Here is a 24,928-nt window from a genome sequence, read left to right as displayed (position 1 = left end):
CGTCACCATGAGCTAGGAGGCCAGTCTTTCAGGATGTCCAGAGTTTCTCTGCCAGAGGATCTCAGACTGTGTTCTGGTTTTTATGAGGTTAAAATGTTGGATATGTAACCAGGAGCCAGACCATGTAGAACTAATAAAATCTAGTCTAAACCTAACCAAGACAACCAATACAAAGTAGCTAAAATCAGGGTGATATGGTCCTGTCTGCATCATTAACATTTTTTTTAAAGTCGTGCAGCAGCTTTTTGTTATACAAGCTGGAACCTGGATAATGAGCTGGACAGGAGTACAGGGGATTACAATAATCTCAACATTACAAAGTAGAAGCATGAATAACCTTGTTAAGGTCAGGGAGAGGTGCATAGCCACGGGTAAACTTGGGTATATTCAGATGAATCAACCCTACATGTAGCACAATGTACTGAGCACAAACTTTTGTATCTTTGTCCAAAAAAATCCTCTGCGCTAATACTGTGAGATATAATTTCCACCAATGTAAAGGTAGCAAAGCCAAGAGAACAAGATGAGTTTTTTGAATGGTATCTTTAGAGCAGATTAGAGTATTAGAGGCTGTATTAAGGCTGTAGTTTTTCTTTCTGCCAACTGACATCATGATACTTCACTTGTTGGAGAAAAAACTGTTCCGCTGCTGCCCTAGAAAAACACCAATGATCAGGAGCAATTGCGGGTGTTTTCATGTGCTATATCTGTTGTAGATACGGTTGAAAACAGGCACATTTCCCCTTGGAAGTAGGTTTGTGTACTAATGATCGCTAAAATGTCGTAGCAAATATCCGTCTCAGGATATTTTAAGAAACCTCGGCACGAGGAAAAAGAGGTATAGGAAACAAGTGTGGATTTGGCCAGTTTTTTTATAGTTTACAAATCACATCAGATTATATAATGAATAACGATTACATAAAACGCAGCAAACATAAAAAAAACTGCACAAAAACAGCAAACATCCCTGTTCTACCCCCATAACAAAGTTAGAAGAACTTTGGTTTCTGCGGAAGGGGGCACTGGTTATTCTTTACCATGGTGTGATTGCACCCCACACAAGGTCACTCACAGAAATTATCCTGTTTCTTTCCAAATAATATTGTTGTATGAGTTCATTGTTGTTAAATGTTTCCAGCCCCCCCAGATTGTGCGTGTCTGTCTCTGCCTGAATGCCATCTGCTGGAAACTCTGAACATAGTAAAATACATTTATTTCAAAATCCCACATAATCTGTGTCGTATCCTGCTGGAACAGGATCTGAGATCTTTCGGTTTAGGACAATCTGTGTTTCGGTACCCATACGAGTTGATTTTTGGATGGTATATAATATTCCAGGAAATTTTATTTATGATCCGCATATTTGATTTGATTCTCGGAGGAGAGAATCAACTCAAATATGCGGATCATAAATACATTTTCTCCTCCGAGAATCATAACATTAACGTGGTGGAGGGGTTTGTGTGTCCCGGTGATCCTGGGAGCTGTATTGTCGGGGGCAATAGCCCCTGGTAGGGTCTCTCAAGGCAAATTGGTCCCAGGGGAGGGGCCAGACTAAGAGCAATTCCCAAAAAAGCCCAATGAATTTACACCAGCAGAGTTACAGCACCTCGCCCAGAAAAGGGAAACCGGGGCCCCCTCCTGGAGCCAGACCTGGGAGGGGAGCTTGCCGGCGAGCATCTGGTGGCCGGGCCTTGGCCCATGGCGCCTGGTCGGGCCCAGGCCGAAAAAACAACATGGAGCCACCACCCCCGTGGACCCACCACACGCGGGGATGAGCACTGGGGTAGGGCGCAATGCAGGCCGGGCGGCAGGCAAAGGCGGAGACCGGGGCGTGCCGACTTCCGGCATTGCAGCTTGGTCCTCGGGATGTGGAATGTCACCTCTCTGGCAGGGAAGGAGCCTGAGCTGGTGCAGGAGGTGGAACATTACCAACTAGATATAGTTGGACTAACCTCCACACATAGCATGGGCTCTGGTACCAAACACCTAGAGAGGGGCTGGACTTATTACTTTTCCGGAGTTGGCCAAGGAGCGCTGCGGTGTTGGAGTTCTCCCCGGGGAATGAGAGGGTTTCCTCTATATGACTGCAAGTCGCTGGGGAAAAGGCTCTGATTGTTGTGTGTGCTTATGCACCGAATAGCAGTTCGGAGTATCCAGCCTTCCTGGGAGTCTCTGGGTGGTGTCCTGGATAGGGCTCCGCCTCGGGACTCTATAGTTCTGCTGGGGGACTTCAACAATCACGTGGGCAACAATGGAGAAACCTGGAGGGGCGTGATAGGGAGGAACGGCCTTCCCCGATCTGAACCCGAGCGGTGCCTTGTTATTGGACTTCTGTGCGAGTCATGGATTGGCAATAACAAACACGATGTTCGAACATAAGGTAGTTCATAAGTTTACTTGGTACCAGAACACCTTAGGCCGAAGATCGATGATAGACTTTGTGGTCATATCATCAGATCTACGGCCGTATGTTTTGGACTCTCAGGTGAAGAGAGGAGCAGAGCTGTCAGCTGATCACCCCCTGGTGGTGAGTTGGATCAGATGGCGGGGAAGGCTGCCGGACAGACCTGGCAAACCAAAACGTGTAGTGAGGGTGAACTGGGAACGTCTGGCGGAGGCCCCTGTCTGTGAGGTCTTCAACTCCCACCTCCGGAAGAAGTTCTGTATCCTGAGGGAGGCTTGGGACATGGAGTCTGAGTGGGCCATGTTCCAGGCCTCTATTGTAGATGCGGCAGGCAGGAGCTGTGGTCAAAAGGTCATCGGTGCCTGTCGAGGCGGCAACCCAAGAACCCGCTGGTGGACACCAGTGGTGAGGGAAGCCGTCAGGCTGAAGAAGGAGGCCTTTCGGACTTGGTTGGCCCAGGGGTCTCCTGAAGCAGCAGACGGGTACCGGGAGGCCAGAAGGGCTGCTGCTTCGGCGGTCGCGAAAGCAAAAAACTCGGGTGTGTGAGGAGTTCGGCGAGGCTATGGAGGAGGACTTTCAGTTGGCCTCAAGGAAGTTCTGGCAAACCATCCGGCGACTCAGGAAGGGGAAGCAGGGCTTGACTGAGGCTGTGTTCAGCCGGGGAGGGGAACTGTTGACCCGGACTGGGGATGTTGTCGAGCGGTGGAAAGAACACTTTGAGGAGCTCCTGAACCCGACTAACATGTCCTCAGTGGAGGAGGTAGAGTCTGAAGACATAGGGGAAGCCCCACCCATATCCAGTACCTGTGGAGTGGCAGACTGGAGTGGAGGTTCCCATATTCAAAAAGGGGGACCAGAGGGTTTGCTCCAATTATCGGGGAATCACATTGCTCAGTCTCCCTGGGAAAGTATACTCTAGGGTGCTCGAAAGGAGGCTCCAACCAATTGTCAAACCTCAGATCCAGGAGCAACAATGCAGATTCCGTCCTGGCCATGGACAAAGGGACCAACTCTTTACCCTTGCGGAAGTGCTGAGGGGGGCATGGGAGTTTGACCAGCCAATCTACATGTGTTTTGTGGACTTGGAGAAGGCTTACAACTGGGTACCCCGGGGCACTCTGTGGTGGGTACTGCGGGAGTATGGGGTACCGGGGCAGCTGCTACAAGCCATCCAGTCCTTGTATAACCAAAGCGACAGCTGTGTCCGCATTCTTGGCACAAAGTCAAACACGTTTTCGGTGGGTGTCGGACTCCGCTAAGGTTGTCCCTTGTCTCCGATTCTGTTTATGATATTCATGGACAGGATCTCAAGGCGCAGCCAAGGTGAGGAGTGTGTCTGTTTTGGGAACCTCAGAATTGCATCTCTGCCTTTGTAGATGATGTGGTTTTGTTGGCTTCATCAGAATGCGACCTCCAGCACGCACTTGGGTGGTTTGCAGCCGAGTGTGAAATAGCTGGGATGACAGTCATCACCTCCAAGTCTGAGGCCATGGTTCTCTACCGGAAAATGATGGATTGCTCCCTCCAGGCTGGGGATGAGTTGTTGCCCCAAGTGAAGGAATTCAAGTATCTCGGGGTCTTGTTCACGAGTGAGGGTAGGATGGAGCGGGAGATTGACAGGCAGATTGGTGCAGCATCAGCAGTAATGCGGACGTTATACCAGACCGTTGCGGTGAAGAAGGAGCTGAGCCGGGAGGCAAAGCTCTCAATTTACCAGTCAATCTTCGTTCCAACCCTCACCTATGGTCATGAGCTTTGGGTAGTGACCAAAAGGGTGAGATCGCGACTACAAGCGGCTGAAATGAGTTTCCTCTGTAGGGTGTCTGGGCTCAGCCTTAAGAGATAGGGTGAGGAGCTCGGACATCTGGAGGGAGCTTGGAGTAGAGCTGCTGCTCCTTCGCATCGAAAGGAGCCAGTTGAGATGGTTCTGGCATCTGATTAGGATGCTTCCTGGGCGCCTTCCTTTGGAGGTTTACCGGGCACGTCCAACTGGTAGGAGACCCCGGGGTAGACCCAGAACGCGCTGGAGGGACTACATGTCCAATCTGGCCTGGTAACGCCTTGGGATCCCCCAGGAGGAGCTGGAGGGCGTTGCTAGGGAGAGGGATGTCTGGAGTGCCCTACTTAGCTTGCTGCCATCGCGACCTGACCCCGGAAAAGCGGCTGAAGATGAGATGAGATTAGATTTTTGATTTGAAAAAGAGTTTACGCCGGATGCCCTTCCTGACGTAACCCTCCCCATTTATCTGGGCTTGGGACCGGCACTAAGTATAAGTTTGTGCATCCTCAGTGGCTGGATTCAGTGGCTTGGACATGTACGGATGAGAGATGCTGGGTATACTGGGAGAAGGATGCTGAATATGGAGCTGCCAGGGAAGAGGCAAAGAGGAAGGCCAAAGTGGAGGTTTATGGATGTGGTGAGGGAGGACATGCAGGTGGCTGGTGTGACAGAGGAAGATGCAGAAAACAGGAAGAAATGGAAACGGATGATCCGCTGTGGCGAACCCTAACGGGAGCAGCTGAAAGTAGTAGTAGCAGTAGTAGTAGTAGTAGATATAATATTCCAGGAAAAACAAAATCTGAGTTTGTGTTCCATTTCCCTCCCTCCAAAACATGGAATTCGTGGTAACACTTTTATTTTAGGGGTTCGGAAATTTCCTAGTAATAAGGTGGTAATTATCATGTAATTTATTTGATATAAGGTTGAAATTACCTTGTAATTTCCTAACAATAAGTTGGTAGTTTTTACAGGTAATTTTACAGCTAACCGTAACCCAAATTACAAGGTAATTTCTAAGAAATTACGTGATAATTACCACCTTATTACTACCAACCCCCTAAAATAAAGTGTAACCAAAGTATGTGATGTCTTCATACAGCCAGATCTTTCAACAGAGGTGAAGGACAGTTTCACTGCAAACATATAACCTATTCTATCTAGGGCAGATGGCCAATCTTTAATACATGTATTTGTGTCATTTAGAGTAGATTATAGCAATGGTTTTTTTTTTCTCCAGTTTTCCTAGTTTGGCCTCTAAAAGTCTTCAGAATGCTGCAGCCAGATTCCTGACCACATCTCCTACATATGATCATATAACACCCATACTGGTCTCCTGCTGATACAAGCTAGAGCAGACTTTAAAGTACTCCTCTTAACCTTGAAACCCCTACATGGTCTGGCACCTGTTTATTTGTCTGATATCATCACGCTGAAGTCTCCCACCCCCCACCTTTCCCTCAGAAGATGCAGGCTATCTGTCACTCCCAAAGTCAACAAAAAAGTCGGTTGGGTTCACAGCATTTGCACAAGGTGCCCCTCACCTCTGGAGTATGCTGCGCACATTCCAGAGGTGAGGGCTAGAGAGATCAGAGAGGCTAGCTCACTGCATGTATTCAAGTCAAGACTTGAAACCAATCCTTGTTAAAAAATGTTCCCACTTATCTTAACCTCAGTTTTCTTGCCCAACAAACTGAATATGTTCTCAAACTCTGCTTTGTGTTGTTCTGATTTATAGTGTCTTTTAACTACTCCTCACTTTGTGGGAGATAATGCCCTTTAAACAATTTCTAGCTTAACTTGTAAATGTACTAGTAATCAAGTCCAGTTTATTTGCATCAGTCTAAATCAGTTATGTCTGAGAGGGCTTTACTATCACATGACATTCTCATTCTGACAACAGGTCAATGGAACAAATGACAATGTATGAACCCATTGTCCTCTTATCGCTCCCACCCTGGGATGTACATGCTAAGGTACTGACCATCCAATGTAGCACTGGCACAGGTTTTCATGCGATGTAGCTTGTTTGATGAGGAGCTCCACCTGGGTGGGAACATCTAGGGTCTCATCGTGAGAGAAGTCTCGGCCTGGAAGGTGGATACTCACATCAGATCTCTCATACAGACGACAGGACAGCTGAACATTTACACTCATATCAGACCACATACAGATAATAGGAAAGTTAACCAGAATCACAGTCACAATTATGTTTAATGACCATGTAGGTTTGTACATACATGGAATGTGACTCTGGTTTGGTGGCTCTCTCAGTGTAAAAAACAACAAAAACAACACTACAATACAACAATCTTCACATATATACACAAGGATTGACTTATACAGGTGAAATAAGAGGTGATAAAGTGCAATGATGCAAAGAATATATCAGAGATGCTGAAATAGATGTTACCAGGTTACTTACATACATGCCTGAGGTAGATGGACATGACAGAGTGTACCAGTATACGTACAATATACAGTACAGTATATACAACATGGTTGGATTTACTGACAGTGTTAAGAGTTCATTTAAATGACAGCCCACGGAAAGAAACTGTTTTTATATCTGGTTGTTTTGGGGTACAGTGCTCTGTAGCACCTACCAGAGGGGAGGAGTTGGAGCAGGTTGTGACCAGGGTGTGATAGGTCTGCAGTGACGTTGCCTGCCCGTTTCCTGAGTCTGGAGGTGTATAAGTCCTGAACGGAGGGCAGGTTGGCACCAATGATTTTCTCTGCAGACTTAACTGTCCGTTGTAGTCTGTCCTTGTCCTGTTTGGTGGCCGATCCAAACCAGACAGTGATGGATGTGCAGAGGACAGACTGGATTATTGCAGTGTAGAACTGAATTGGCAGTTCTATTAGCAGTCCTGCTGGGCCTTTTTGATGATTGTGTCTATGGATGCCAACCTTAGGTTCTGGGAGACTGTGGAACCCAGAAATCTGTAGGTTTTCACCGCAGACACCGTGCTGTTGAGTTTGGTGGGTGGGTGGGGGGCTCCTCCTGAAGTTTTGAGTGTGGTCAGCTCCAGGTTGTTATGGCCATACCAGAACACCAGCTGTTCAACCTCCTGTCTATATGCAGACTCGTCAACATCCCAGATAAGGCCAATAATGGTTGTGTCGTCCACAAACTTCAAGAGTTTAACAGACGGGTCACCTGAGCTGCAGTCATTCGTCTAGAAGGAAAAGAGTAGAGGGGAGAGTACACATCCCTGGGGGGTGGGGGGGGGTGCAGTACTGGTTGTCTGGGTGCTGGATGTGGTTTTCCCCAGCCTCACCAGCTGCCTCCTGTCTGTCAGGAAGTTTTTAATCCACTGGTAGATGGGGGCTGGTACAGTGAGCTGGGTGAGTTTAAAGTGGAGGATATCTGGGATGATGGTGTTGAACACTGAGCTGAAGTCCACAAACAGGACCCTTGCGTATGTCCCTGGGGGATTCGAGGTGTGGGACAATGTAGTGCAGTATCATGGTGACTGCATCCTGCACTGACCTGTTTGCTCGGTAGGCAAACTGCAGGGGGTCAGGCAGGGGGCCTGTGATTTCCTTCAGGTGGGCCAACACCGGTCTCTCGAAGGATTTCATGACCACAGACATTAGGGAAATGGGCCTCTAGTCATTTAATCCTGTGATACGGTGTTTCTTGGGGACCGGGATGATAGTGGAGCTCTTGAAGCAGGAGCGGACATAAAACAGCTCCAGTGATCTGTTGAAGATCAGTGTGAAAATGGGGGCCAGCTGGTCAACACAGACTTTTAGACAAGAGGGTGACACGCCATCTGGGCCTGGTGTCTTCCTGGTCTTCTGTCTCTAGAAGAGCTGGTGCATGTCCTCAATACAGTTCCTGAGTGCGGGTGGAGGGTTGGTGGGGAGGGGAGTGGGGCTGGCGGGTGGTGCAGTTGGTTGTGTGTTGTTGCCGGAGAGGGTGAGGGTTGTGAAAGTGCACTTATCAAACCTGCAGTAAAACCCATTTAGATCGTCAGCTGGTTCCCTGCAGTAGGGGTATGGTCTCCTATAGACCTGAGAAAATGGCACCTGCCAACACTACAGCTACCCCTCTGGTGACTAGCGGTGTTCAGGTGGATCACCATCCTACTGTGAAGCCAAAACAACAGCCCTCATCCCGGGTAATGACCTCCTCTCCCGTCATAAGATCCTGAGAGAGGCCTTGATTAGATGCTCTCAAAGTCTTCCGTGCCCTGAGCCAGTAGAGAAATCCATTCTCAGAGCTGATGTCACTGCCTCGTCACAACACTTTGCTCGAAAAGCACATCCCCAGTCAGCGAATTCAACACACAGTGAAGATTGTGTACACCCACAGCCAACATTTCCTCACCCCCCCCCCCTTTTGCTGGAACCCCGTTGTTTTTGCTTGAATTGTTATTATTATCATTATTATTATACCATAAAAGCATATGTTATATATATGTGTGTGTGTGTGTGTATGTGTGTGTATATATATATATATATATATACACTCACCGGCCACTTTATTAGGTACACCTGTCCAACTGCTCGTTAACGCAAATTTCTAATAAGCCAATCACATGGCAGCCACTCAATGCATTTAGGCATGTAGACATGGTCCAGACGATCTGCTGCAGTTCAAACCGAGCATCAGAATGGGGAAGAAAGGTCATTTAAGTGACTTTGAACGTGGCATGGTTGTTGGTGCCAGACGGGCTGGTCTGAGTATTTCAGAAACTGCTGATCTACTGGGATTTTCACGCACAACCATCTCTAGGGTTTACAGAGAATGGTCCGAAAAAGAGAAAATATCCAGTGAGCGGCAGTTCTGTGGGCGAAAATGCCTTGTTGATGCCAGAGGTCAGAGGAGAATGGCCAGAGTGGTTCGAGCTGACAGAAAGGCAACAGTAACTCAAATACCACTCATTACAACCGAGGTATGCAGAAGAGCATCTCTGAACGCACAACACGTCGAACTTTGAGGCAGATGGGCTACAGCAGCAGAAGACCACACCGGGTGCCACTCCTGTCAGCTAAGAACAGGAAACTGAGGCTACAATTCGCACAGGCTCACCAAAATTGGACAATAGAAGATTGGAAAAACGTTGCCTGGTCTGATGAGTCTCGATTTCTGCTGCGACATTCGGATGGTAGGGTCAGAATTTGGCGTCAACAACATGAAAGCATGGATCCATCCTGCCTTGTATTAATGGTTCAGGCTGGTGGTGGTGGCGTAATGGTGTGGGGGATATTTTCTTGGCACACTTTGGGCCCCTTAGTACCAATTGAGCATCGTGTCAATGCCACAGCCTACCTGAGTATTGTTGCTGACCATGTCCATCCCTTTATGACCACAGTGTTCCCATCTTCTGATGGCTACTTCCCTGCAGGATAACGCGCCATGTCATAAAGCTCGAATCATCTCAGACTGGTTTCTTGAACATGACAATGAGTTCACTGTACTCAAATGGCCTCCACAGTCACCAGATCTCAATCCAATAGAGCACCTTTGGGATGTGGTGGACCGGAAGATTCGCATCATGGATGTGCAGCCGACAAATCTGCAGCAAATGCGTGATGCTATCATGTCAATATGGACCAAACTCTCTGAGGAATGTTTCCAGTACCTTGTTGAATCTATGCCACGAAGGATTAAGGCAGTTCTGAAGGCAAAAGGGGGTCCAACCCGGTACTAGCAAGGTGTACCTAATAAAGTGGCTAGTGAGTGTATATATATATATATATATATATATATATATATATATATATATATATATGCTTTTATGGGGTATGCTCAGAATCATCCATAACATTAAATTTAAATGCCCAAACAAAGCTTTCCAGAAGAAACTCCATAAAGACACAAGATTAATAAAAGAAAATGACAAACTCTTCATTGCAGCCGACAAAACTTCTAATTTTTATAAAATAGAAACCGATCAATATGACAGTCTTCTACACCGCAACATCACTAAATCTTACGAGAAGGCTGTGAAGTCTGCTGAAAGAGACATCACCTTAAAGGACAAAAAAATTGCATCGGATCTGAAATTTAGACGACCGCATTGATATCACTGCCCAGAAGCAAGCCTTTATCACCTTGAAAGACCACAAACCACATTTTAAAAACAAGCCAACATGTAGGCTTATCAACCCCACCAAGCCCGAAATAGGTAAGCTCAGCAAAAAAATTATTGAAAATATTAATCGGTCGATTCTGAAGTCGGTTCCCTTAAACCAGTGGAAGAACACCGACCAAGTATTGAAATGGTTTAAGGACATACACTCACTGGCCACTTTATTAGGCACACCTGTCCAACTGCTCGTTAACGCAAATTTCTATCAGCCAATCACATGGCAGCCACTCAATGCATTTAGGCATGTAGACATGGTCAAGACGATCTGCTGCAGTTCAAACCGAGCATCAGAATGGGGAAGAAAGGTGATTTAAGTGACTTTGAACGTGGCATGGTTGTTGGTGCCAGACGAGCTGGTCTGAGTATTTCAGAAACCGCTGATCTACTGGGATTTTCACACACAACCATCTCTAGGGTTTACAGAGAATGGTCCGAAAAAGAGAAAATATCCAGTGAGCGGCAGTTCTGTGGGCGAAAATGCCTTGATGATGCCAGAGGTCAGAGGAGAATGGCCAGACTGGTTCGAGCTGACAGAAAGGCAACAGTAACTCAAATAACCACTCATTACAACCGAGGTATGCAGAAGAGCATCTCTGAACGCACAAAGCGTCGAACCTTGAGGCAGATGGGCTTCAGCAGCAGAAGATCACACCGGGTGCCACTCCTGTCAGCTAAGAACAGGAAACTGAGGCTACAGTTCGCACAGGCTCACCAAAATTGGACAATAGAAGATTGGAAAAACGTTGCCTGGTCTGATGAGTCTCGATTTCTGCTGCGACATTCGGATGGTAGGGTCAGAATTTGGCGTCAACAACATGAAAGCATGGATCCATCCTGCCTTGTATCAACGGTTCAGGCTGGTGGTGGTGGTGTAATGGTGTGGGGGATATTTTCTTGGCACACTTTGGGCCCCTTAGTACCAATTGAGCATCGTGTCAACGCCACAGCCTACCTGAGTATTGTTGCTGACCATGTCCATCCCTTTATGACCACAGTGTTCCCATCTTCTGATGGCTACTTCCCTGCAGGATAACGCGCCATGTCATAAAGCTCGAATCATCTCAGACTGGTTTCTTGAACATGACAATGAGTTCACTTTACTCAAATGGCCTCCACAGTCACCAGATCTCAATCCAATAGAGCACCTTTGGGATGTGGTGGACCGGGAGATTCGCATCATGGATGTGCAGCCGACAAATCTGCAGCAACTACGTGATGCTATCATGTCAATATGGACCAAACTCTCTGAGGAATGTTTCCAGTACCTTGTTGAATCTATGCCACGAAGGATTAAGGCAGTTCTGAAGGCAAAAGGGGGTCCAACCCGGTACTAGCAAGGTGTACCTAATAAAGTGGCCAGTGAGTGTAGATGACAAGAGCAGACATACGTTCCTATGCTTTGATATTTGTGAATTTCACCCCTCCATAACTAAAGTGCTACTAGACAAAGCTATTGAATTTGCCTCAACATACACCGAAATATCCCACCAAGACAGAGACATAATAGCCCATGCTAAAAAGTCAATCTTATACCACAAGGGAATCTCAAGGCAGAAGCAACGTAACAGTAAATTTGACGTGACCATGGGCAGCTTCAACGGGGCAGAGACCTGTGAGCTAGTGGGCTTGTACTTCTTGTCCTAACTACAGGTCAACGTGGGGCTATATAGAGATGATGGGCTGGCAGTCTGCAACAAACCGGCAAGAGAAGTCGAGAGAATAAAAAAGAAAATGTGTAGTATATTTGCAAACAATGGACTAAAAATTACAATTGAGGCTGACAAAAAACTGACTGACTTCCTCGACATCTCATTAGACCTTAGAAATGGTACATTCAGGCCATACATGAAGCCCAACAATATACTGCAATACATCCACAGAGAAAGCAGTCATCCACCCTCCATTTTGAAAAATACCCCAGTGAGCATAAACAAGAGACTCTCATGTTTATCATCCAGCGAGGCCATCTTTAACGAAGCAGCCCCCCCATACCAGGAAGCCTTACAAACATGTGGATATGATTTCACACTTAAGTACAACCCACCACCAATTAGTGACAGCCAGCAACAACAACAAAAAAAGCGCAACAGAAGGCGGGACATCGCCTGGTATAAGCCTCCCCACAGCGCCACCGTGTGGCCTCTAATATTGGAACAAAATTTTTCAATCTTTTGGATGAGTGCTTTACCCCAGACCATCTATTGAGGAAAATATTCAATAGAAACACTGTCAAAATGAGCTACAGCTGCATGCCAAATGTTCAACAGGTTATTTCATCCCACAACACAAGCATCAGGGTCAAGGCACACACACCCTCACCACAACCAAACACCTCCAACTGCCGTGTTAAGGCGTCGTGTCCACTAGAAGGAAAATGCCAGACAGAGGGAGTCATCTACCAGGCATCGGTGACCAGAAAAGATAACCACAATGTGGACACTTACGTGGGATTAACAGAGGACCCTTTTAAAATGAGGTTTAACGCCTGTATGAGTAGCTTCAGAAATGAGCACGTGAAAAATGCAGCGGCCTTAAGCCGCCACATTTGGTCATTGGTAGACAAGAGTATCAGTTATTCTGTCTCATGGAAAATCCTTGCAAAGAGTAGTGCATATTCAGTTAGGGGTAAAAGATGTGACCTGTGCTTGGCAGAAAAATATTTTATTATTTGCAGACCTGATATGTCCAACTTGAATAATATAAACGAATTGGCCACCAGCTGTAGACACCGAAAAACATATCTCCTTTGTAACTGTAAGTAAAATGTCTTTATCACCCCCCCCCATTAGATGATACACATATGACATTTATTAGGTTTTTTTTAAGTATGCTTTTTTTTCCCAATATGTTTTTTTATATGCTCTTTTAATTATGGGTTTTTTAAATATGTTTTTTTTAACTACCTGTGCCCCAACACCACCCCAATAAATAATTCACATAAGTTACCTTGTTATATTTTTAATGTATGCCATTTCAACAGTGCTCTGGCCCTTAAATGATTTCCAAGACAAACCGCAGTCCCATTGGTTGTAATGTTTCCTACCCCTCCATTGGTTGCTGTGCATCATAAGTACCTACCCCATTGGCTGTTATAATTTGAATGTTTCCCCATCTGATTGGTCACTGTCAAATCGAAATTAGGGCTATGACGTTGGGCAATGTAACGGTATGATTCTTTGTGAAAAAAAGATTGGCAGCTGATGAGTGCGAGACGCACGAAACAGGCCTGTACTGCTATGCATTAACATCTTTTTTCCTGTATCCGCGTTGAGATATATATATATATATATATATATACATATATACATATATACATATACATATATACATATATATATATATATATGAGGAGCAGAATATCATGTATTAAAATCTTTTTTCCTGTATCCGTGTTGATATACACATATATATATATATACACACACACACACACACACACATATATATATATATATATACACAGTGCATCCAGAAAGTATTCACACCCCTTCACTTTCCCCACATTTTGTTATGTTACAGTCTTATTCCAAAATGGATTAAATTATTTTTTTCCTCATCAATCTACACACAATACCCCATAATGACAACGTGAAAAAGGTTTTGTAGAAATTTTTGAAAATGTATTAAAAATAACAAACTGAAATATTGCATGTGGATAAGTATTCACACCCTTTACTCAGTACTTGGTTGAGGCACCCTTGGCAGCGATTACAGCCTCAAGTCTTCTTGGGTACGAAGCCACAAGCTTGGTACACCTATATTTGGGGTATTTCTCCCATTCTTCTCTGCAGATCCTCTTGAGCTCTGTAAGGTTAGATGGGGAGCGTCGCTGCACAGCTATTTTCAGGTCTTTCCAGAGATGTTCAATGGGGTTCAAGTCTGGGCTCTGGCTAGGCCACTCAAGGACATTCACAGACTTGTCCCGAAGCCACTCCTTCGTTGTCTTGGCTGTGTGCTTAGGGTCGTTGTCGTGTTGAAAGGTAAACCTTCGCCCCAGTCTGAGGTCCTGAGCGCTCTGGAGCAGGTTTTCATCAAGGATCTCCCCGTACTTTGCTCCATTCATCTTTCCCTCGATCCTGACTAGTCTCCCAGTTCCTGCCGCTGAAGAATGTCCCCACAGCATGATGCTGCCACCACCATGCTTCACTGTAGGGATGGTATTAGCAAGTTGATGAGAGGTCCCTGGTTTCTTCCAGACGTGACGTTTGGCATTCAGGCCAAAGAGTTCCATCTTGGTTTCATCAGACCAGAGAATCTTGTTTCTCATGGTCTGAGAGTCCTTTAGGTGCTTTCTGGCAAACTCCAAGCGGGCTGTCATGTACCTTTTACTGAGCAGAGGCCTGATTGGTGGAGTGCTGCAGAGATGGTTGTTCTTCTGGAAGGTTCTCCCATCTCCACAGAGGAACGCTGGAGCTCTGTCAGAGTGACCATCGGGTTCTTGGTCACCTCCCTGACCAAGGCCCTTCTCCCCCAACTGCTCAGTTTGGCTGGGCGGGCAGCTCTAGGAAGAGTCCTGGCGGATCCAAACTTCTAACATTTATGAATGATGGAGACCACTGTGCTCTTCAGGACCTTCAAAGCTGTAGAAATTTTTTTGTACCCTTCCCCAGATCTGTGCTTCGATACAATCCTGTCTCGGAGGTCCACAGACAATTCCTTTGACTTTCATGGCTTGGTTTCTGCTCTGACACGCACTGTCAACAGTGGGACCTTATATAGACAGGCATGTGCCTTTCCAAATCATGTCCGATCCATTGAATTTACTACAGGTGGACTCCAATCAAGATGTAGAAACATCTCAAGGATGATCAGTGAACCTGAGCTCAATTTTGAGTGTCATAGCAAAGGGTGCAAATACTTATGTACATGCAATATTTCAGTTTTTTATTTTTAATAAATTTGCAAAAATTTCTACAAAACCTTTTTCACTTTGTCATTATGGGGTATTGTGTGTAGATTGATGAGAAAAAAAGAGGAATTTAATCCATTTTGGAATAAGGCTGTAACATAACAAAATGTGGGGAAAGTGAAGGGGTGTGAATACTTTCCGGATGCACTGTGTATATATATACTATATATATAACTTTGTTAAAAGAAACACTCAACGGTAGGGAAAGTGCTCAACAAATAAGGAGTAAAATAATCCAGTGAGTCATGTAAGTTCTTTATGAGACAGTATTGTCTCATAAAGAACTTAATTGACTCACTGGATTATGTATATATATATATATATATATATATATATATTTCCCCCCAACACATTTTATACTAAAGCAATTAACTTTCTCTCTTTTCCTCCTTTCTCTCTTGTAAACAAGAGTAGGGGGAGATACAGTGTACAAGCCCAATCTGGCAGACGTCTCTCCCCTGACTATCTCTCTAATGCTTCTACTACTCTTTCCACTTTACCGCTATCTTTAATTAGGTCTAACAAAAACAAATAAGGTTAAATTACCTGAATATGAAGACAAATGTGAAGGATAAATACAGATAGTGCTCCGAAGAACACGAGGGGCGGATCTTAAGAAGCAGCTCAAATTCCCAGAGGGGATAACCCACACTAGCCTCAGACTCGATATTGTCTTCTTGTCTAAAAGTATCAAGCAGCCCCCCCCCCTTTCCACCCAGTTGTACCTGTCCAATTGCCCCCCTCTTCTCAGCCATCCCAGTCGCTGTTCCACCCCCTCTGCCGATCCAGGGAGGGCTGCAGACTACCACGTACCTCCTCCGATACATGTGGAGTCAGCAGCTGCTTCTTTTCACTTGACAGTGAGGAGTTGTGCCAGGGGGACGTAGCACATGGGAGGATCACGTTACTCCCTCCAGTTTCCCCTCCCCCCTGAACAGGTGCCCCAACTGACCAAAGGGGGCGCTAGTGCAGCGACCAGGATACATGCCCACATCCAGCTTCCCACCTGCAGACACGGCCAAATGTGTCAGTAGATACGCCCGACCAAGCTGGAGGTAACACAGAGATTTGGACTGGCGATCCCTTTGCTGGTAGGCAACGGAATAGACCGCTACACTACCTGGCCGCCCAAGCAAGTGGTTCTTATCACGCTTACAGTGCCCTGGGAAGAGAGGATGGAGGAAGCATATGAGCGCAAGCTAAAGAAATACCAGGCCCTCATCTTCCAGAGCCAACAGAATGGATGGAAAGCCTTAAATCTGCCAGTGGAGGTCAGCTGCAGGGGCTTTGCAGGGCAGTTGCTCTGGAGAGCTCTCGGACTGCTTGGGATTGAAGGCCTGGGTAGGAAGCGGCTGGTAGCCAACATCACCAAACAGGCAGAGGCGGTATCCCGGTGGATCTGGATAACGCGGAATGGGCATTGGCAGAAACAATCTGGTGACGCCAAAGATGTCATGGGCTTAATTCGACGAAACATCAAGGAAGAGGGATGCCGATTTGAAAACCACTCAGCTCAGCCCAGTTTGGAGGGAGGCGCCTTGAGGTAGGGAAAGGAGAGAGCGATACCACTGGCTCACAGATGGCACAGGGGCAAGTACCTATAAAGGTGAGCCAGTTGTGATAACCGTTATCGTATTTTGCATATATAAATTCAGGATCTCAAATCCGTAAGCGTTACAGCTACCAAGCTTGGCAGATATGCTCAAAGTGTAAGCTGCTATTCAGATAACAAAATTTATACTAATTGGCCAGATGGTGTCACTGTAAAACCTACTTTAAGATTTGGCCTACAACTCCTGAACAGCTGTTTTTGCAAACTCCTCTTAGACCATAGAGCCAATCAATTCTAAATTTGGCATGCATGATCTCTGGACCCCCATGGCAAAGTTATTTTAGTCATATTGTTTGGCCAGTATTGACAAATAAATTTTAGGGCGTGGCACATACTTGACAAAATGAATCATAACTTGTGAATGCACAATCTGATGCTCATGAAAGTCAACACACATCAGATCATGACTCTGAAGTGGATTACAATTGGCAGTGCTACAGTAGAATAACTGAAACATTTCCTAAACTGCCATATTTCTTTCAGATTTGGTATGCTGTATCTTGGACAAAATTCACACCAGAATCTACAAGGTCAGGCTGATTGACTAAAAACACACGACCACCATCAGCCAATCAAAAGTCAGCAGCCCTTAGATGCTCTTATATTGATCTAATCTTCTTGAAAATTGGCATTTATATGTGCTAGTCGAGCCCAAGTATCCATCCATTATCCAAACCGCTTATCCTGCTCTCAGGGTCGTGGGGATGCTGGAGCCTATTCTGTAATGATTGGCATATAGGGGGCACTACAGCAACTTATTTTACATATAGGCCTTCAGCTCCTAAACCACTAGGGGGAAGAATAAAATTCCTTTAGTTCTATAAATTCTGGGTCACCCTTAATACATATGTCAACTTCTATTAGCTCTCTGCCACTTGTTTTGTCTGCCATTTTGAAGTTTCAGAAAACTTCTCCTAGGCTGATGATTCAATCTCCAAATGTGGCATGCATCATTTCTGGATTCCCACCACAAATAGTTATTAAAAGATGTTTGGTAGTCATTTGGTACACATTGTTTAGTCACTATCAACCAATGCATTTTAGGGCATGGCACGCAATTGAAAGCATAACTTGTAAAATCAGTCTTGATACTCTTGAACACTGACACACTATCGATAGGGATTCTGGACTGGCTTGAAAATTTTGAGAATTTTGGCCCATAGGGGTTTGTTACAGTAGTAAATGCTTATGATTCCTGAATGGTAAAGTAGTTTTAGTTAAATTTGGCATGCTGTGTCTTTATGCATGCTCAATAACCCAGGTAAGAAAATCACAGAAAGATGAATCAGTTCATCAGGACACAACGTTTATTGAGGGATAAAACGTTTCATCACTCACTTAGATGAGTGATTTGGCATGCTGTGTTTAGGACAGAAATTTTACCAGAATCTAAAAGATCAAGTTGATAGACTAACAAGGATACAAGTGTCATTGATGCAAAGCACCACTCTTACATGGTACTGTGCATGTGGTCATCTTTGCCTTATGGAACATCTTCAGCCTTCTAAACCTGAGTGAGTGAGTGAGTGCGCTAGCAAGTCTACAGGCCAGGTCAATGAGGTGCTTTGCATCGGAAAAATATGTCCGCAAACAGCCAGTCAAACATCGGGCGTCCGGGTGGCGTGGCGGTCTATTCCATCGCCTACCAACATGGGGATCACCGGTTTGAATTCCTGTGTTACCTCCGGCTTGGCCGGGTGTCCCTACAGACACAATTAGCCGTGTGTGCGGGTGGGAAGCCGGATATGGGTGTGTGTCCTGGTCGCTGCACTAGCACCTCCTCTGGTCGGTCGGGGCGCTTGTTCAGGGTGGAGGGGGAACTGGGGGGAATAGCGTGATCCTCCCATGTGCTACGTCCCCCTGGTGAAACTCCTCACTGTCAGGTGACAAGAAGTGGCTGTTGACTCCACATGTATCGCTGGAGACATGTGGTAGTCTGCAGCCCTCCCCGGATCGGCAGAGGGGGTGGAGCAGAGACCGGGACGGCTCAGAAGAGTGGGGTGATTGGCCAAGTACAACTGGAGAAAAGGCGAAAATCCAAAAAAAAAAAAAAAAAACAGCCCCTCAATACCGTTGTTATTTCTCCAAAATGTATCAGGAGCTCAGAAACCAAACATGCCACATAGATCTCACTTGCACTTATGTCCACATCACAGATACGCATCCAGAGGTCATCAGGTGCTTGGTGACTGCTCTGTGACAGCCGTCACTGCTTGCGTCTATATTCATCATCATCATTATTACTATTATCATTATTCTCATATGATAAAAACTGTCTATTGAAGAAAAAAATACAATTAAAGTATTTGTAAAACTGCCTTTCCTTATAATCAAAAGTCAAAGTCAAAGTCTCTTTATTGTCCCTTGCAGGGATATTAGTTTGCAGCCAGCAAGCATAAAAACTCTCACACAAAGGCAAAGCACACAAACACCAAGGTGGAACTGACAACAGGACATAGTGGGCAAGGAGAACCAAAGTAGTTCAAATCTAAAATCTAAAATATACAGACCAAGGAAACAAGCGAAGTGCAGACAACAGATGTATTCGCTCTACTATTTAACAACTGGATTATGATTGTTGCATTTTGAGTATTAAAGGGAGTGATACACTACCAGAGTGCTGCAGAGCTTACCGGTGAGTTTGTCCCGCACCCTGTTGATAATCTGGATCGCTTTCTTGTTGAGGGCCTCAGGTTGCACGAGTCCATCTCCTACTAGAAGAAACACAGAGTCACGAGTGTCTCCAAGCAGAAGCCAAGAACCACTGCAGGCTAAGAACATGAAGCAGATTTGAGTCTGATGGAAACAAACAATTGGTGTTAGAAATAAAATATAGTGTAAATCAGATTTTTTATTTAAGGATCAATACCTGCATCAGTTCCTGTGGAGGAACACCTGCTTAAGGCTATACAGTCAATCTTAAATTAACTCCTGGGTCAATCGTGTGTCTCTACTCGGTTCCTACTGTCACATGTGGCTGGCAGCTGCAGAGCAGACCTGAAACCTCATTCTTCACTGAACTTTGGACCGATCAGTTGACAGTAAACAAAGCAGATTTAATTCCTGCTTTTCCCTGTAAGGCTTCTCTGAACAGCTAGCCCTTACTGAGACTGTGATAAGCCAACAAACACTGCAGTGCTCTTTCAGCTTCTGTCTCTCACTTCCGTGACACTGCTGGATGAGATGGTGGCATGGCTTACTCATTAAACCCTCCTGGAGACATCATCCACCTTCCTTATCTCCCATTCTAACCTCCTCCAGGTATCATGCTGTCTATTATGCAACCAGCAAAGCTCATAATCATAGTTCTTCAGAGACATTCTGGTCAATTTAAAAACTTTGCAAAGGAGTTTGACATGTTGCTTCATCCACTGCGTGAGGATGGTGCACCATCATTCATCCCTGATAATTTTAATATCCGCCTTGACAACATACCAGCCTCTGACTTCTTCCACCTACTGGCTCTCTTTGACCTATTCCTTCTTAATACCTCAGCCACCCATAAAGCAAGCTATCAACTACATCTTAATCTCAACTCATCTTTATGCATGCTCAATAGTCCAGGTAAGGAAATCCCACAAAGTTGGACCAGTTCATCCGGACACAACGCTTATTGGGAGAAATGTTTCACCACTCATGTAAGGGCCCAGACACACCAAACCGACTAGCGGCGATGAAGGCCAACTGCTGCATCGCCTCACGTTGCCTGTTGTCTGGGCCAAAAAGCAGCACTTGATCACACCGCAAAGACTACAGCTGACGGCCCTGATTCGCTAGCTTAGCACTGATTCGCTAGGCCAATCAGAGTGATCTCTCTCACCGACGGGCTCCGCCGATTCAACATGTGAATTGGCCGAAAAGCTGTCGACAGGGGTCCCACTAGTGCCGACGGTTTAGGATACACTGCAAAAACTAGGGTCACAGACACTCACCGATGGTCGGCCATGTTACCGGCATATATTAATCATCAAATACAATTGTTGGTTTCCACTAATACCACTGTACCCTTATTTAGATGGAATTATTATTGGTGTCTAATATTCTGCCGTTGCTCTACCTGCAGTCCACATTTTATGCTTTTAAGGTGATGATATGTCTGTTATACTGATATGGGGAAATGTGAATCTACTTTGTATTTTTTTTCCCACCCCTCTGCTGATCTGGGGAGGGCTGCAGACTACTACGTCTCCTCCGATACATGTGGTGTCACCAACCGCTTCTTTTCACCTGACAGTGAGGCGTTTCGCTAGGGGGACGTAGTGCATGGGAGGATCACGCTATTCCCCCCAGTTCCCCCTCCCCTGAACAGGCATGCCGACCGACCAGAGGAGGCGCTAGTGCAGTGACCAGGACACACACCCACATCCAACTTCCCACCCGCAGACACAGCCAAATGTGTCTGTAGGAATGCCCGACCAAGCCGGAGGTAAACAAGGGGATTCGAACAGGCGATCCCCATGTTGGTAGGCAACGGAATAGACCACCACGCCACCCGGACGCCCCAAATCTACTTTGTACTTTGATTCTCCCATTCACTGCCTTGATTATATTAGGCACATTTAAACTAAATGCACTGGACAGGATATGCACGCTGGGCTGTGGTATGATTTCTATCTAGCACTCGATGATGTCGGCTGGTAGCACTTGATGATGCCGGCTGGTAGCGCTGTAATTTATCTGCTAATTGCTGACTTTCTCATTAGTCGCTCTGGATCAAAATGTCTGCCAAATGAGCACATGCAGATGTGGATTTTGACAAAACTGTCCATGAAACAGATGTGATAGTAGCTCACTCACTGAAGGAGTGAATGGATTCAGGCACTGTGGTTCCTGGTTTCTTGTGTGTGGTCTCTCCAAGGTCTATTCCTTCCAGTGCCTCTGCAGAGGGTATTACAAAGAAACACTTGTTCAGACACGTTCCTACATTGTTTCTAAGATAAAGAGAAAGCAGATTGGTCTTGATTGCAGACTAACCCACTGACTGTCCAGCGGTGTAGGAGTCTGTTCTGGTACGGGACCGCTTGTTACCTTTGGTATTCACTGTGCATGATGCAACAAAAATGTGTTTGATGGTTTTCTAGCTGACAAAAATGCTTTCTGACACTCACACAATGCCCACACAAACACTGCAATGCTCATGCAGAAAGTTTCTTGTTCTTCAGAAAACACCTCAAAAATCTAAACATTTATTCATCTTTCACACAGCTCTTGGTGCACACAATTTATAAGCACACCAGTGAGTTTTTATTAGCAGTCCCTTGGCCTCCACTATCCACCTTCATCTCAGCAGTCATGCACAGTGTTTGACTAGCTGATGTCCCCTTACTGTCCATTAGTCTCCAGTTTAGCAGGGGGTCGTAGACAAAAGCTTCCAGCACAGCCATGACGCTATCCCGATGTTCCCGCAGTACCTCCATCACTGTGTGGCATGTGATGCGGTAGTTACCATCAAGACCTGTCACCTGGCAGAGTCACATGAGCACATACACGCACAAACACATTTGCAACAGAAACGTATGAGGAATGGCAGGTAACATGTCCACAGTACATGTATGTTCTTCTTTTGTGATTCTGTCATAAATTCATGTCTATCATGTAGGACTGTGAACCAACAGACTGCAGATGTATCCAGTCCCGTTTACCTCCATGGCATTGGTCAGCATCCGGGTCAGCCGGAATGGAATCTTTTCAGGGAATTTCTCTCTGGTCATGGCAACCTATTTAGAATCAAGACAAGTGTCAGCTCTTTTTGCGTCAGCTTCATGAATGGTCGATTGGAAAAGCAGCTCCTCTCACCTCAAAACAGTCTCCAAAGTCAATGTGGAGAATCTTGCCACTCAGCCGGTCCAACATTAAGTTGGAAGGATGCCTATAAACAAATGAAAAGCTCTCTGTATTGACCTCTAATAGTATTTACAGTCCAATGTTAATGAAATCTCAGCATCAGCAGAGATCCCATCCACCCCAACCATGGACTGTTCTCCCCCCTGCGCTCTGGGAGGCGCTACAGGAGCCTCAGAGCCCGCGCTACCAGGCTCAAAAACAGCTTCTTTCCACAAGCTGTTACCCACCTGAACCTGGTCACCCACTGAATGTCTGTAGATATTTTAAAATATGCTGTACTCGTGCTCTTTTTTAACTTATTTTGAGCTTTTGGTCTTCATGCGTGTATACGTATCTTATACTGTGTTTGCCTGTCTGTCTTGCACTGTTTGGTGAAGCCACAGCCCTCAATCATTTTTAACATGTGCCTGCACATTGTTTAGAATGACAATAAACTGAACTGAATGAAACATCACAAGCCTTTTGGTTGAGGTTTACCTGTCACCCAATCCCAGGATGTAGCCCACCATCGACATCACCGCCAGGGAGCGTGTGTAATTGGTTCTTCTGTCAAACCATACCTGGTGGAAAAATAACGTGGTTTAGTTGTAGGTGACAATTTGATGGTTATACAAATAAATAAGTAAATAAATAAGCAAATAAATAAATAAAAACAACAACAAAAAAGTTTATTTTTTATTTTTACAAGAAATGTGTGCAGATGTGTTTCATATGCCAGTCTCCAGTGTAATGTACACTTTGAATATTTTGGAATAGGACAAAAAATTCATTCATCCATCCATCCATTATCCAACCGCTTATCCTTACTCAGGGTCACAGGGATGCTGGAACCTATCCCAGCAGTCATTGGGCAGCAGGCGGGGAGACACCCTGGACAGGCCGCCAGGCCATCACAGGGCTCTCTCTTTCTCTCTCTCTCTCTCTCTCTCTCTCACACATACACCCTAGGGACAATTTAGTATGGCCGATTCACCTGACCGTCATGTCTTTGGATTGTGGGAGGAAACCGGAGCCCCCGGAGGAAACCTACACAGACACGGGGAGACCATGCAAACTCCACACAGAGGACAGCCTGGGACGACCCACAAGGTTTGACTACCCCGGGGCTTGAACCTAGGACCTTCTTACTGTGAGGCGATTGCGCTAACCACTGCGCCACTGTGCCACCAGGACAAAAAATCCTGGGCTGAAATATGCTGCCCTTGAGCAAAACATTTTAATCCTGGGCCATGCTCCTGTTAGGAGGACTGACAGTAAAATATAGCTGAACTCAGTCAGTGTTCTATGGGTAAATGGATTGAGAAAGTAGGGCGGTGTACCTCTGAGCTGGGGCTTTTAAGCCACAAAAGTTTGGCCAGGTCATCCCCTGCAGTGTTGTTAACAGCATGCTCGAACACTTCCACCTTCTCCATCAACGTCAGGTGATCATAGTCTGGTGCCATCTGAAATTCACATAGGAGAGGGCATGGCACATAATACAAGTACAGACAGTGATGACCTCCATGGTCTGCCTGTCTGTGCTTGGTGTTCTCTACTTTTTCAGGAGTCTGGTGAACAGGGTACAACGGGCTGATATGGTGCACCTGACCTCACTGCACCCATGGAGCTACAAAGGTCAGCACATCAGCAGTGGCCAGGCTCGCTTTCCCCACGCACAATTTGTTTTGTATCATACAATATTCACGCCACTAAACATTTATGCATCCAGCCACTCCCTATGCTGACATACCAGACCTATCAAATCTACTACACTACCGGGTCATCACTGCTTACTGTAAAGATCCAGTTCAATGATTTTAAATCATTCAGGAAAGTTTTATTGTGGAATATTAATGTTAGGAATGTCATTTTTTTCAGCTTCAGATGTAAATTTGATCCCCCCCCTCCCCTTTTTCTCCCCAATTGCACCTGGACAATCACTTTGCTCTCTGAGCCGCCCCGGTTGCTGCTCCACCCCCTCTGCCGACCCGGGGAGGGCTGCAGAGTACCACATGCCTCCTCCCATACATGTGGAGTCGCCAGCCGATTCTTTTCACCTGACAGTGAGGAGTTTCACCAGGGGGACGTAGCGCGTGGGAGGATCACACTATTCCCCCCAGTTCCCCCTCCCCCCTGAACAGGCACCCCGACCAACCAGAGGAGGTGCTAGTGCAGCAACCAGGACACAGACCCACATCCGGCTTCCCACCCACTGACACGGCCAATTGTGTCTGTAGGGATGGCCAACCAAGCTGGAGGCAACACGGGGATTTGAACCGGCGATCCCTGTGTTGGA

At 45.9% G+C, this 24,928-nt stretch overlaps 1 protein-coding gene across 1 annotated transcript in view; it reads right to left on the bottom strand.

Moving 5' to 3' along the window:
* The window catches only part of mtor (mechanistic target of rapamycin kinase), a 400,677-nt gene that overhangs the window by 4,567 nt on the left and 371,182 nt on the right, over window positions 1-24,928 (bottom strand). Inside the window, exons 49-57 of the mRNA XM_056274929.1 lie at window positions 23,973-24,095; window positions 23,131-23,213; window positions 22,606-22,678; window positions 22,452-22,526; window positions 22,136-22,271; window positions 21,784-21,849; window positions 21,607-21,687; window positions 19,443-19,520; window positions 6,169-6,274 (exon numbers count right to left, since the gene is read on the bottom strand). Of these exons, the coding sequence (XP_056130904.1) occupies window positions 6,169-6,274; window positions 19,443-19,520; window positions 21,607-21,687; window positions 21,784-21,849; window positions 22,136-22,271; window positions 22,452-22,526; window positions 22,606-22,678; window positions 23,131-23,213; window positions 23,973-24,095 (821 nt within the window). The remainder of the gene's footprint in view (window positions 1-6,168; window positions 6,275-19,442; window positions 19,521-21,606; window positions 21,688-21,783; window positions 21,850-22,135; window positions 22,272-22,451; window positions 22,527-22,605; window positions 22,679-23,130; window positions 23,214-23,972; window positions 24,096-24,928) is intronic.

Source organism: Lampris incognitus, chromosome 2 (genome assembly GCF_029633865.1).
Source record: "Lampris incognitus isolate fLamInc1 chromosome 2, fLamInc1.hap2, whole genome shotgun sequence".
NCBI lineage: Eukaryota > Metazoa > Chordata > Actinopteri > Lampriformes > Lampridae > Lampris > Lampris incognitus.
This window is presented reverse-complemented; position numbering and strand designations above follow the sequence as displayed.